Here is a 15,444-nt window from a genome sequence, read left to right as displayed (position 1 = left end):
ACATTCTAAATGTTATCGATTGTTTCAGTCGTTTTGTTTGGGCCAGAGCTTTGAAAACAAAAAAATCAACTGATATCATCAAAGCATTTGAAGATATTTTATCCAAAGGGCGTGTACCTCAAAAAATTCAAAGTGATCAAGGGAAGGAGTTTAAAAATGAACCAGTTAAAAAATTCTTCAAAAGTTTTAACATAAATTTTTTTTACGCAACTGACGGTGAGATTAAATGCGCAATAGTTGAAAGATTTAACAGAACATTACGCAATAGATTATATAGATATTTATATTATCAAAATACGCATAGATATATAGATGTCCTTGAAAATATAATCGATGCATATAATCATTCCTACCACCGAATAATACAGATGACGCCATCTGAAGTCAATGAAAGTAATCGTTCAAATGTTTTAGCTAATATAAGAAAGTCTCATCCTAAATTCAAAGATAGAAGAAAACCCTATTCAATTGGTGATACAGTTCGCATATCTCGTGATAAAGAAAAATTTGAAAAAGGTGCTACAAGTACATTTACTGAAGAAATATTCAAAGTTGTAAAAGTGAAAAAATCTCCACAAGGATATATTTATCGACTTTCTGACTACGAAGGTGAACCGATAACATCAATTTTTTATCATTCTCAGTTATTACATGCTAACGAGCCTGATCTATTACAAGTTAAAGTATTAAAGACGAGGATAAACTCTAAAACTAAGAAAAAAGAATATTTTGTGAAGTGGATTGGATACCCTGATAAATTTAACAGCTGGGTTAAAGATGTGGAATCAATCTGAAGAACATTTTGTAGAAGTGGTTTCTAATGATTCACTGGACCATTTTCCAGAAAATACCCTTAGTAAATTCTCGAATAAACTACCATATTCATTGAAGTTAGATGGTGACTGGGTAGTTGGGGTACAAGAAATATTTTATCCTGTTGATGTTAGACCATCGTCATTTAAACTAGAAGTTCAACTGCTATCTAACAATTCTGTTACTGGAAAAATGATAACCGATATCGATTTAGAGGAAACAGACGATACACATAAAATTATCGAGAAAATAAATAGAGCTCTCCTCGATTTATATAACGATAATACAAGCAATAAACGAAGTAAAAGATCAGTTGAGCAAACTCTTGATAATAAACAGATTGGTGATAATAAATCCAATGTAAACGAGCCTAATGAAAAAAGTAACTCAGAAACGAATTCTGAAAATTTGCAAAATCAATCTTCTGTTAATACATTTGAAACTATTTGGTCACCTGAAACTCAACCAAATGTAGATATTAACACCTTCGTAGCTGAATGGGATGCTAAAAAACTTAGAGAATTGTCAGACAACGAAAGAAGAAATATTTTCAAAACTTTGAGAGAAAAATTCAAAGATAAAATCGATTTACAAAGTTTATACAATGAAATGGACAAGTATGAAAAACAGACTATTGAACAACAACAGCAAATCGATAAATTACAAGCATCACTCAAGCAATTTGTTCAACAAGTTCATGATTTACAAGATCAAATCGGGAAAAAAGCTTCATTCAATAATGAGAAAAATTCAGAAATCGAAAGTATCACAAGACTCAAAGACAATACCATTCAAACATTAAGAGGTCACATTCAACGTCATGAAGAAACTATCGAAAATATACGGAAAGAGATTAGATTAGAAAAAGAACTCAATCACAATCTTAATATTCAAATAGCTAAACATGAAAGAGATATGCAGGAATTTTCAGAAAAACATATCAATGATTCAGAAGAAAGACAGAAAAATATACTTAAGCTTGAGGAAAATAAGAGACAACACGAAGCGTTTTTAGCAGAAACAATAAAAGAGAAAATGAAGAGAAAATACGAAGAAGAAATTGAAAATTTGAACAAACAAATAACTGAGCTTAAAAAAGTCCAGAATGAGAGTCAAAAAAACTATGAGATGGAAAATAATCAATCAATAGATGTAATATCTAGTAAGGTTGCTGAGCTCAACAAATGTAATGATAATATTACACTTTTAAATACTAAATTCAATACATTGATAGAGCAACGAGACAAAGAGATCAAAGAAATTAAAGAAAAGCTTATAATTCTACAAGAAGAAAGAGATAATCTTAACAAAATGAATATTGCTAACAATGATACTCTTGATCAATTAAAAATTGAAAATAATGAACTGAAAGGAAAAAAATCCGAGTTGCTATTCGAGTTAGAGAATAAAACTAAAAACATCGAACAAATTCTGAATGAAACAGAACGAGTTAAAAGATCTTTGGAAGAAGAAAAATCTAGAGTTGAACAACAGGGAAGATTCTTTACTGCGATTATCCGAACTTGGTATTATCAGTAAAAGTAAGGGTAAAATATTGAGAAACCCACTGATATAGAATCAGTTCGGTATCTCCTATAATGATGGTAAAATAATCATTTCCCAGGAGTGCATGAAGGAAATATATTTGTTCCTATTTTCCAGATATAAATTTCATTTCTGCTCTAGGATTTGATTCTAATTCGTATTTGCAAATGCTTCAATCTTTCAACAATGGAGCTAAATCCTTCACTGGGGTGAATAATTGCAACCTTAATTTGCCTCATTTAATGTTTATTCATTCTGACATTGTAGCTGAACATTTTGTTGGAAACAAATCTGCTCGTGTTCTAAGGGTTCTTCCATTGAAACGTGGAGATAAATCTGAAATTATTCATGAGAAGTTTCTGAAACCGTTTTATTATCCTGTTAGAACAAACCGCATTGATGATTTGAATTTCTTACTCACTGATGAAATGGGCAATCAAATAAAATTCGCATCAGCCGAGTTCTTATTGGTTTACATTTGAAAAGAGTTTGAAACTATATAAGAAAAACTGTAATACTAATTAGCTATTGAAATGAAATAAAGATAAAATGCAAAGAAAAGTCTATTGCTCTTGTGATTCAAATTTTACCAATTTTTACAAAAGTCAAGCTGGTTCTGGTTTCTCAGATATCAGTGTTTATAGAGGCTTTCCGTATCAAAGAGGTTATGGCATTGGTACCTTAATTAGAAGATTTGGAATACCAATACTGAAATTGTTTGGTAAACATGCTCTCAAAACTGGTGTAAATGTTGGACAAGATATCTTAGATAAGAAAAGAGATATTAAACAAGTTATATTAACAAGAGCTAAACAAGGTCTAAAAGAAGCTGCTCGTGAGTCATTATCTAAAACATCTGACTACATAGAACAAAAAGGTTCAGGAGTAAAACGCAAAAAATCATATAAGAAAAATCGAAGTAATAAAAGAAAAAGAACGAAAAAAGATATATTTGATTAAGAATGGAATATCTTCATCAATCGTCAATACCTGCAAGTAAAAGTGAACTTTCTGTATTTGCTATTCCACCAACTCAAGTCGCAATCGATACATATTATGAAGTAGATTATAGACCAGCGGCGAGCTTAGAAAATGGAAAAACGTATGAGCTAAATATTCCATCGTCTGAAGATTTCACTGACTTGAGTGCTACAATGGTCCATATTAATCTAAATATAGTCAATGATAAAGGGCAGATAGTAGACAAAGAAAATGCCGTTCAACTTGTTTCAAATTTTGGTAATGCATTATTTGAACAAGTCGATTTGATTTTAGGAACAGTGAATACATCCTTAGCAAATAATATGTATCATTATCAAGCTTTTCTTGAAAACTTATTATACCGTCATCCCTGTGAAGCTGAGAAAGGTGTAATCAATAAGGAAACCAATGTTCAACCTAATAAAACTTATGAACTATATTTTAGATTAAATGTACCAATGTGTACACAAGACAAACTTCTGTTGAATGGAGTGCCAATCATCTTTAAATTCACTAGAAGCACCTCAAGTTTTCCTTTAATTTCAAATACCGATATGAGTTATTCTGTTAAAATTAACAAGCCTTTCTCTGATATTGAGACGGGTTAAACTATATCCTGATGTCCAAGTTTCAATTGCGAAAACTTTAGAATCATTTTGCAATATTTTGTAACTAGATCTGATACAAAAGGATTAACAATTTCCAAAGGAGTTTCTAATGTAACAATTGAGAATATTTTCATTGACAATTACTAAAACGGATCATCATTGGATCGTCGATGATAAAAGTTTGAGTAGATATTCAAAAGATCCTTGAAATTTGACCCAATATTAATCATATCTGTTTAAATATTGATGGTGTATTATATCCAAGTATCCCATACACCTAATTTTGAACAAGATAATGCGGTCAGAGAATCGTTGATCTATACCGTGTTCTTGGTCAAGATGATGGAGTTCCTCAAATGAAATTAGACTATGAAAATATTTGAAAAGTACTGTTCTATTTATTGATATAGGTGGTGACTTAGGAGCAGAGACTGGTGTATTATCTTTAATTAAAAGAAAGGTTAGATTAGAAATAAGATTTTCTAAAACATTAGATAAGTCTGTCAAAGCCATTATTTTGGACAATATGATAATCTAATAACGATAGACAAAGATAGACAAGTAACAATAGATTACTAAAATGCTTACGAGCATAGATATTAACAATGCTTTGAAAAATATAAATGGTTTGGTGGTGTTTACCAATTGATCGTTTACCACATCTTACCATAAAACCTAAAGCTTATGTAATAAACTTAGATGAAAGCTATAAAGAAGGATCACATTGGGTTGCTGTACATTTCAATAACTATGGTCGTGCTTTATATTTTGATTCATTTGGACGTCAGCCTGATGGTTTGATTTTGACATTTATAGAACGTAATGCACCAAATGGATACAGCCATTCATCCATGAAATATCAAGGAAATGATTCTACAGCGTGTGGTTATTTTTGTGTCTATTCGTAATCTTGGTTAATAGAATTAGAAAATTTTTTCATTGTTTAAAATTTGTAAACATTCAATGAATGAAAAATATTGAAAAATATTTTGACTAAAATTCTTAATGAAGATGATTATTAAAATGTATAACCAATTTTAAATGAATAAAGACAACTGCTGAGCTTTGGCTCATGAAATGAGCCAAAGCCAGCAGTTTATTACTACTTTCCAATCAATTGATCTTTGGATCAATCGATTTCAGCTTCTAATCTCGGTTGGTGAATACGGGCCTAAGTAAATTTAATAGGATTTAAAAGTTAATCACAATTCATTTTCCACTGGGAATTAAATTAATCCATCAGACGTTTACCTGATTGTTGGTGTAACCATTTCATTATTAATCTTGTAATTGATCATCATGATTAATCATTTGTAAATTGTGTTTCGCATATTATATATATTATACATTAAATCAACTCCATTTATGGTTAACAATCAACAATTAACAAATTTCAATCTATCAACTTTTTTGTGTTTCCTTTTTTTTTTCATTTGATTGTTTTGGAAAAAGTTTTTTAGTTTGTTTTTTGTTTGACAACATCAACAATTAACTTAATTGTAAATACCTATTCTTGTTTATTATTATTATTATTATTCATGTTTAGTTAATCCTCTGAAACTCAGGTAGTAATATTAATGACAATTAACTGATAGGGAAAATATTTTTATGATCCACTTTGACCTGATCACCAAAATAAAAACAATTAACTATTTATGATTGTAACTATTATTTAATTGTGTTCGTTACCATTTGATTTTGACACAATTATTGGTTAACATTAATCAACAATGATTTGTAGTTTAACCATAATAATAAATGATTAACTATTATTTACCCAATGATTTAAATTGTTTACCTTTACTTTTTTTTGGGGGTTTCTTAACATTGACAACAATCAAAATGTTAATCACGATTCTGATCAACCTTAATTGTTGTAAACTTTCAATTCACATTTACCTCCCATGTTAATATAATATAATTACAACTATCATCATCACAATTTACAATCACAATCACAATCATCATCAATGATTATCATTTAGCCTGACTGATTATGATGATTGTCAAACTTTCAAAGCCGATGATTAAACTTGATAATTGTAATTGTAATTGTAAATTCATCTCATTATTATGATTAGCAAACAAAACTTTAATTTGTTATCCTAAACTAATGATAATACTTAAATTGTTACTATTATTATTATCATTGTCAATGATTAGCAATTAACATTGAATTTCCGGCTAAATGATTAATACAAAATAATGTTTTATATAATAAATTGTAACGACAATTAATATGACAACTTTTATATAATAATAATGATACTAAACAACAAAGTTAATTACTGTAACAATTAAGGCTCTAAATAATGATGATCATTGTAATTAATGAAAAGGTTAATGTTAAATCATGAGAATCAAATTAAACTGTCAATCAATTGTTTGTCTCTGTGTTTGGGTCAATAAAAATTGATGATGATAAAACTTATCATCAGTAATCAATATCATCAATGATCATTAAGATGATCATTCTAATTGTTGCTGTAATATATGACAACAATTAAAGAGGAAAAGGATGAACAATGGAAAAAAAATTTTCTTTTTCAAAAGGTAACAAGATAATGAGTTTCCTTTTCCTCCTTCTCATCATTATCTTCATCTTTATCATCATCATTGTCCATCTTTTGCTCTCTCTCTCTCCTTGAAAATGTCTTAACTTTGTGACCTATTGTTGTTGTGTCCAGTGTCTTACCAAGTGGTCAAGCAGTCAGGTAAATGCTGTATTGTTGTATATTGAAAAGGTAATAACAAGATATGTCTGTATAAGAATAGCTTGTTACCATGTGGAAGATGATGATGAAGATGATGAGGAAGATGAGGAGGCAAAAATATTAGTGGTGAAAGATGAGTTTACCTTTTTTTTCAATGGAAAATTATCTTTTCTCTATCATCTTTCTAGTTTTTTCTTCACAATCCTCATCATCATCATCATCCTCCTCCTCCTTCTCTATGTATCTAAACCTTAATTATCGTTGAAAGTTATATACATTTACCTATGTAAAGGTCACTTCGAGACCGTTGAAATGGTCAAGGATATATAATTGTCATGTTATTATTATTATTGTCTTGGATACTCTGTAATCAAGGTAAAAACCTTGAACCGGACACAGTTGAAATGATAATAATAATGATGATGATATTATAAACCAATTCTCAAGAGATATTGTAAGAAAGACTTGACCAATGGTCTTCAGTAAATGGCTTCAGGCTATGATGAAAAAAAAAGAGTAGGATGAAAAACATTGTCTTCGTTTTTTCCTCTCACTAAAATTGTCACCTTATTAATTGGATGTTCAGTCGTTTGGGTTACTGATACTCACTTATCATGAAAAAAATGAAAATTTGCTAATTTTGATTCGTAATTTACAACAAATTAATCTTGATTAGCTAATCAAGTGATACACTTAATGGTTAATGATAAAAGTTTTCAAGTTAATTTGCAAATGAATGATGATGTTTGCAAATGAAAAGCTTGAAACAATCAACTGAAAGTATCGCAACGAGAGTTGTAACAATCAACAATCAATGACAAGAGTTAGATTATTATGCTAATCATTTTAGACAAAGACAATCATTGTGAATTATTTATCTCTCATTCACTTAATATTTTTATCATTGTCATCATCATGTTGATGATATCCAACTGTTCATAAGCTTTTACCTGGATGAAAAAAAAGATTATTGAATAAACATCAAGACGATGAACACACAAAATTAACGTTAATCATTTAAATGACAGGAAATATCTCACCTTAATTATCTTACTAATCAAGTTAACCATCAACAAAAGTAAACAAAACAAAAAAAGATAATGATAAAGGTAAAAACAACAGTGATGAAAACTGATAATCATCATCAATGATGATGATGATGATGCTTGGTTATCATCAGACAATCAATAACAATTCAAACTTATTGCAAGTAAGATTAATATGAGTTGATAACGATAATGAAAAAATAAACAGAGATAACAGATTATTGGTCAAGTGAATTGAAGATATTACTTAGAGAGAGAGAGAGAGAGAGAGAGAGAGAGAGAGAGAGAGAATCAGATAAAAATTTATCATCATCATCATCTTGCTTCATCTTCAGATGAGATTCTTGTAGGGACCACATGAGCAAAGGGTGGGTGGGGTCTTTTACCTGGTGAGACTAAGTTATTATGACTGTTGATTGTTACTTATCATCTTACCTTAGGCTCGTATATTGATATCAATGTCGTGAAGATACAAGAGAGAGAGAGAGAGAGAGAGTAGTTTCATCCTTCATTATCATCTCTCTCAGAGGGAATCGGTGGTCACTCTTGACCTCTGTATGAAAGGGATGAAAGTGAAAGGTCGTGATGGTCAAGGGTGCTGAGGACTTTTAGGAAGTAGTAAAAGAGTTTAGAGAAGATCATCTTTTCTGATGATCGTAATTAGGAAGAAAAGTAGGAAGGGGGAGGAGATGAGAGAGTTAAAAACAGGAAGCTCTGGAAGAAAACAAAACCTCAAACAAAAAGTGAAAAAAGAGAAAAAAAATTTTCGGGATTACCTGAGTTAATCTTATAAGATAATCCTCATCCTACCGAAAGTAATTCTTACCTTTGTAACTTTGTTTATCGTTTTAGCAATATATCATTTCCCTTTCCTTTCACTAGGAATAAAGGATTAACAGGAAGATAAGTATTATAATTATGATGATGAGAATGACAAGATATTTATCTTCCAACCATATGATTTGTATTCTTATCCTTGAATCTAAAATATTACAAATCTCAAGATTAAATCATTTGTTTATCATTTACATGATCATGAACCTAATTTGATACTAGAGAGAGAGAGAGAGAGATAACAATTAAGTGTTAACAACATTAATCCTCGAAACAATTTAACAACAAACAACCCAAATGATTTAAGATAAAATAGTTAACGATAATTTCGCTTGCAACTATATTAATATGATTTAACTGGCGAAAATTATTTACCCAACAATTTAATGGAAACAATTTAGTTTTAACAATCAACTATCAGAATAATAATAATAAGAAATAAATAAACAAACAGAAAACAAGGTTAGGCTGTAAAGGTAAATCATTTATGGAACCGAATTAACTAATTGTTGTTGTTGAAGAAGAAGAAAAAAAATAAAGATAATTACAATAATCAGTCATAATTAATTTTAATTATCCAATCAATAGTCAATGATATAATAGTCTAGGATATTAAATGATTACATCACTAATTGTGTTATAGTTTTGTTTTTGTTAACACAATTATCTTAATTGTTGTTGATACTCTCAATTACTTTTCCATGATCAATTGTAATTTTCATTAGCCGTTTGTTATCACTAATTATCACCTTGATTTTTCACCTTTTACCTTTGGGATACCATCATCATCATCATCATCATTATCATCATTGAAAGTGTAAAAGATGATGATGATTACCAAAATTAGAAACAATTAACATAAATAATACGATAATCAAGTTTCAAAGATAAACTTAATTCGTGCCAAAGGTTGAGTTAATTAAACGTTAATCTATTTCAACGATAATGAACCATTTTAAAATCGTTAACAATCAACATTGAATTTTAATAAAATCCATTTCTTACCATCATCATCAATTATCATCCTAATAATCCTAATCATCATCATCATCTTAATTTTATCATTGATTAACATAATCATGTTGTTTGTAATCAGATGATTGATGAATTAATCAAAACGCGAAAGTTTCACCAGAACAACCAAATTAATTGTCGCTCGTGATTGTTTTATTCATAAAACAATATTAATATTAATTTTACCTGTTAAATTAATATTTACTTTAATTCCTGAACATAAAAAAAAGTAAAAGTTAATCATGAAATACAATCACAATCAAATTAAATTGTTCCAACATCACAATCTAAATGCCTCATCACAACTCATAAAAGTGATTATAACTAAATACATAGAGGAAAACAAAATCAAGGTAAAAACTTTTGAAAACTCTGTCGGCTTTGAGTAAACCTTTTAACTTTAACATCTTCATTATATGATAATTTAACATGATCACAATTAACATAACAATTAACATAGAAAACAATCAACTTTAATTAAACCATAAACCATTATTAATGATATAAGTGGTATGGTTAACAACCGACAACATGAACAACAGTATATTATTATATCAGAAAAAAAGATTAGAGTTTTTGTTTTTTTTTTCGGTTCCTTTTCATTCATTAATGATAATAATAACATCTTCATCTTCATCTTCATCCTCATCCTTTAAGCCGTAGAGATGATGGTTAATGATGATGATGAAATAAACAACTTTAAATGTTAATTTGATTCCTTTGGTCAGGTCAATAGTTTATGTTAATTGTAAACCGATAAACAATGTTAACTTCATTGGAGAGAAGGTAAACTTTTGTATTATGTGTTGATTGTTAATTGTTGCCGGTTTTTTATATTTTCATCATGAAGATGATCATTTCCTGATGATAGATGATGACGATGATGATGATGATGGTGATGGTGATGGTGAAAAGTATCATTATAATTAACATTTCGTTTGGTTTTGTTTTTGTTTAAGAAGGAAAATTAAAAAAAAAACTTTTACCTGAGTTACTTTACCTGTAGTTTTATTTGTATTATTAACTGAGAGAAGACTTTTTTATGATTTTCCATCATCATCTTCATCCTTTTATCATTATCATCCTCATCATCTTTACAACATTCACCATTTGATGATAATACCATGACCCACAACCACCCACTCTCTCACTTACTCCTCGGTTCCCAATTGAATTCAAATTTTTACCTTTACATTATCGTTACTTTGATCAGATAAGACAATCTCATCATCTTAACCCTCATAAACTATCATCCTAATTATCATCATTATCATCTTAATCTTTGAGTTTTCCACTTACCCTTGAGTCGAGTTAACAATCAATTAATTGTTTGAAAAGTTATTCCATTTGCTTTGGTGTTTTTACCTTTACCTTTTTCATACTTTTCGTCTTTATGATTACTGATCATTTTTTTTTCTTCTTCTATTCCTTTACAGGACAATGGTCAGTGGGATATTTCCTGCATATTCCGAGAGATCTCTAAATATAATAAATACAAATATCGCTCATTCTACAACGATAATTGGTTCCTTGGTTTCGATTATAAAGGTCGACCCATTCGAGGGACAATAAACCGACATGAGCCCCAACGAAATGGATCTAGACGTCAACATATCGGTCAACACTGTTATGAATTTTCAAAGATTAAGATTAATTAGTAAATTGGATTAAATAATTAACAACATTTTCATCCTTCTCATCATCATATCATCAAAATCATATCATCAGAACTTTTTTTTTCTCTTCACCAACAATTCAATTCCATTTTAATATTATTATTAATGCACAACGAAAAAAAAAACATTCCAACTTTTTTTGCTCTAAATTGAAAATCTCTCATTTTTTTTAATAATTATTATTATATTGAAGACTATTTGATTATATTAATTATAAATGTATAATTGTCAATCAATCAACTGACTTTTACAACGATTATCATAACAATTTTAATATTATTTTAGTAAATAATATCAATCGGAACGAAAGTTTTTTGTTTCAATTTTATTTTCCTAAATCACTTTTGATTGTCTAACAATTTACTATGAAAATTATCTGATCAATTTTTCCAATGAAAGCAAAACAATTGATTTGATTAAGCTTCTAGAAAATAATTGGTAATTATCATTGTTTTTAATGATTTTCAATTGATTAATTTGATAAACTTTACTCAAGACAAAACAATAGTAATTAAACAGAAAAATCAACTAATTGAAAACAAGTTGATTGAATAATCTCAGGTAATTGATTTACCATTGACGTTACAATTAGTTAATAAGATACTGTTTCATTATTGTTAATCATTGAGCAGAAGTTAATAATTGTTAACCAGGATGTGCTAATTTGATACAATTTATTGATAAATTGTTTTAATCCTGGTTATTCAATGGTTTGCGTTAACAATTGATTGATTTTAATGATTATTTAAGACAAGAAATAAACATATATAAAGCAGTGAGTTAATTGTTAGCTATCAATCAATATAATTAGTATTCAATTTTGCCTTTTCTCTGTCATTAATCATGAGTGTAACTAAATTTACCTGTGTTTTATTGGCTTTCGTTGTTGGTGTTTCATTTGGTGATCCCCATCGACCAGGTAAATACTTGGATCATGACCGAACTGTGGTCAATTGTGCTAAATACAAGCGAGAGGCCAATCAACATTCGTGCGTCCTTTCAGCTTTCAATACGGAAGGACCTTATTTCTTACCTGATGATTTAGAGAGATCTGATATTGTGGATGATCAAATTGGTGTTCCATTAGATTTGAAAATTAATCTGGTCAATTCCAATGATTGTACTCCCCTTGAAAACATGTATGTTCATATTTGGCATACAAATGCTAAGGGCAGTTACTCAGGTGTAGAAAATGCTGGTCAAGATGGTACAGGTTTCCCTGATTTGCCTGATTTCCCTGGTTTCGGTGGACCCGGCGGCCCATTTGGTCCTAATGGTCCACAAGGACCACCACCAGGTATGGAAGATGCTGGCCCTGGAAACAGTGGTATGGGTAATTTTGGTCGACCCACTCCAACAACCAACGAAAGATTCTGTCGTGGTTACCAGGTCACCGATTCCAATGGTCAAGTTAACTTCAAGACCATTATTCCTGGTTGGTACTTTGGACGATGTCTTCATATTCATGTTGAAGTTTTCGCTAAAAATACAACCGAAATCAATGAAATCTCCTATGTTGGTCAAATCTTTTTCGATCAACAATTACCCTATCAACTTAAATTAATCGAACCTTATTCACAGAATAATCAACAACTTTTGCTCAATGATAATGATCATATTTACCTTAATCATGGCAACGAAACTTTGATTGAACTCGATTCCAAGGGTTCCGGATTCTCAAGTTCAATTACTTTGGGCTTAAATCCTGAAGCTAAATAAAACTGAACAAAATGATTTCGAGAAAATCATTTACATAAATCTAACTAATTGTAAACAATAAACTTTAATTTCTTTCAACACTTAATCGCTAATCAAATTGCTGCCTTGAAAATACTCCTTGAGTACTAATATTAATAATATAAATTGATTAGTACACTTTTGATTACAATTAATTTCGGGCAATACATAATTATAGATATTTCCATCAAGCTAAATCAGATTAGTTTATAACAATTAAAAATGATAATTAGTGGATGCTAACAATAAGTACACTGTTATAATTGGATCAATTTTATCGACAATTAATTGTTATTGATTGATACCTGATTTACATAAATAAGAGGCAACAACAATCAATACATATGATAACCTAATTAATTTAATCATCACATTGTTTGATTAGCTTAACTATTAATGTTAAGAGATGAGGACAATTAATGTCGCCCCTAACAATTGAGATGATTTTGATGATTAACTGATTGAGAATATGATTGAATATTATTATTATTATACTTTCAATGTGAACTAAATTGTTATCAATTTTTCAACAATTAATTAGCCCAAAAATTAACAAATTGATAAAATTATTAATAGAATTCAAATTTGAAAAAATTAACCAAATCAATCAAACAATAAACTTGAATCTATTTAATCATCCAAAAGTTTGGCTCCAATTTAAGGTTAATTGTGATCTATCTGTTTAATTATCAGCTCTGTAATTAATGTAATATGATGCAAGCAATTAATTGTGGTTTCACTTCAAATTGTTGATTCAATGTCAAAGTATTTACTCCCAATTTAATCTTAATGATCAGATCATGATTGTGATTAATCTTGATTTAATTGTGTAACTTCAATTGTTAACAAATTGTGTGCGTAATTGTTTCAAACAATTATGATTACCTTTGTTCAGTTGACATAAACATTATTGTGATTAACTGATTATTGGTTTGATTGTAAGACCTCAAGTTTTGTGATCAAAACAATTAATTTATTTTTTTGCTTCACCAGTAATTAAACTATAATTTCAATTCTAAATTAAATTAATTGCTACCTGTCGATACTTCAATTTGACAATTAAATTTGATAGTAAATTATTACTAATCATGAGTTTATGTTGATTCTTAATCATAACAATTGACCAGATTGATTGTACAAAAGTGAAAATCAAATTACAATTAAAAGTATTGAATGAATTGAGAAAAGTAAATCAATTAATATGATGAATAATTAAAAGTAATCTTTTGATTTAGTTTATTATTAGTGTTTGAAAGTTTTACAAATATAATAAAATCCCGGTTTTTGGAGATTATATCAAGTTAATTGTTATGATGGATTAGGATTTGATTGGATTAGTATTGGAATTGAGAATCTATTTCAAAGTATTTGGATCAATACCCAAAGTGATTGAGCTTCTGAAATTATTTCCACGGGTAATTAGATCTAGAATTGTTTCATTTCCATGATTAATGTAAATACCATCGTTTTCATTAACAACTAAAAATTGATTGTTCTGTGAATAAGGTTCAACCAATTTAAGTTCATAGGGTAATTCACGGTGAAAGAAAAGCTGACCAACATATAGTAGGTCACTTCCGGAGGTTGTATCTTGAGGATAAACTTCAACATGAACATGTAAACATCGACCAGTATACCAACCGGGCATAATTGTCCTGAAATGAACTTTACCATTGGCATCGGTCACTTGATAACCTCGACCGAATCGTGACTTATTGATTGGAGTTGGTCGACCTCGAGGAAACCCTGGATTACCTGGTCCTCCATGGTCAAGTTTGTCCAAATTTTTCGACCCCTCACCAGTTTGATCACCATTATCTACTCCTGAATACATTCCCATGGCATTTGCATGCCAAATGTGAACATACATGTTACTTAATGGATTACAATCATTGGAATTAACTAATTGGATTGTTAAATTGAATGGAATACCAATTTGATCATCAGCTAAATCAGATCGTTCTAAATCATCAGGTAAGAAATAAGGTCCTTCCGTGTTGAAAGCTGAAAGGACGCACGAATGTTGATTGGCCTCGCTTGTATTTAGCACAATTGACCACTGTCCGGTCGTGGGCCAAGTATTTACCTGGACGATCATGATGATCACCAAATGAAACACCAACAAAAGCCAATAAAACACAGGAAAATACTAATTGAAACATAATTAACTTTGTTTCCTCTTGGATGAAAGGTTGACAATTTAAATGTATTAACAATTGACACTTTATAATCAATTCAACTTGTTGATTAGTCTATTAATTAACTTGATCAATGATTTTGCTCATTCTTATATATTCATTTAAATGTATCAATTAGCACTATAAAATCAGTACACAATTTGTTATGATAATCAATCTAAATTAAATAACAATCAGTTGTGACAATTAATCTATAAACGAATCAATCTCTTTAATTAGTCTAAATTTCATTGAATAATAATTTAACAATTATCTTCATCTTATCATATTTTCAATGT

General features: G+C 29.4%; 2 protein-coding genes and 1 pseudogene across 2 annotated transcripts in view; 2 read left to right on the top strand and 1 right to left on the bottom strand.

Annotated features, from left to right (window-relative positions):
• Positions 1-11,524, top strand: part of LOC128386014 (probable serine/threonine-protein kinase DDB_G0280133) — a 42,758-nt gene extending 31,234 nt beyond the window's left edge. The window contains 1 exon segment of the mRNA XM_053344970.1: positions 10,992-11,524. Coding sequence (XP_053200945.1) covers positions 10,992-11,213 — 222 coding nt within the window. The 3' untranslated portion in view covers positions 11,214-11,524.
• Positions 11,525-12,005: 481 nt separating this feature from the next.
• Positions 12,006-13,035, top strand: LOC128385996 (uncharacterized). The gene has a single exon (XM_053344951.1). The coding sequence runs from the start codon at positions 12,075-12,077 to the stop codon at positions 12,948-12,950; it is 876 nt and encodes a 291-aa protein (XP_053200926.1). The 5' UTR covers positions 12,006-12,074; the 3' UTR covers positions 12,951-13,035.
• Positions 13,036-14,164: 1,129 nt separating this feature from the next.
• On the bottom strand, positions 14,165-15,263 carry LOC128386065 (uncharacterized; annotated as a pseudogene).
• Positions 15,264-15,444: the final 181 nt, after the last annotated feature.

The sequence above is a fragment of the Panonychus citri genome, unplaced genomic scaffold (assembly GCF_014898815.1).
Source record: "Panonychus citri isolate SS breed McGregor unplaced genomic scaffold, ASM1489881v1 Contig00001, whole genome shotgun sequence".
Lineage (NCBI taxonomy): Eukaryota > Metazoa > Arthropoda > Arachnida > Trombidiformes > Tetranychidae > Panonychus > Panonychus citri.
Note: the sequence above shows the minus strand (reverse complement) of the source record. Positions and strands in the feature narration are given on the sequence as shown.

Bases quoted from the DNA above. Each gene is read 5' to 3' on its own strand.
- LOC128385996 (XM_053344951.1), top strand. From the start codon at position 12,075: ATGAGTGTAACTAAATTTACCTGTGTTTTATTGGCTTTCGTTGTTGGT.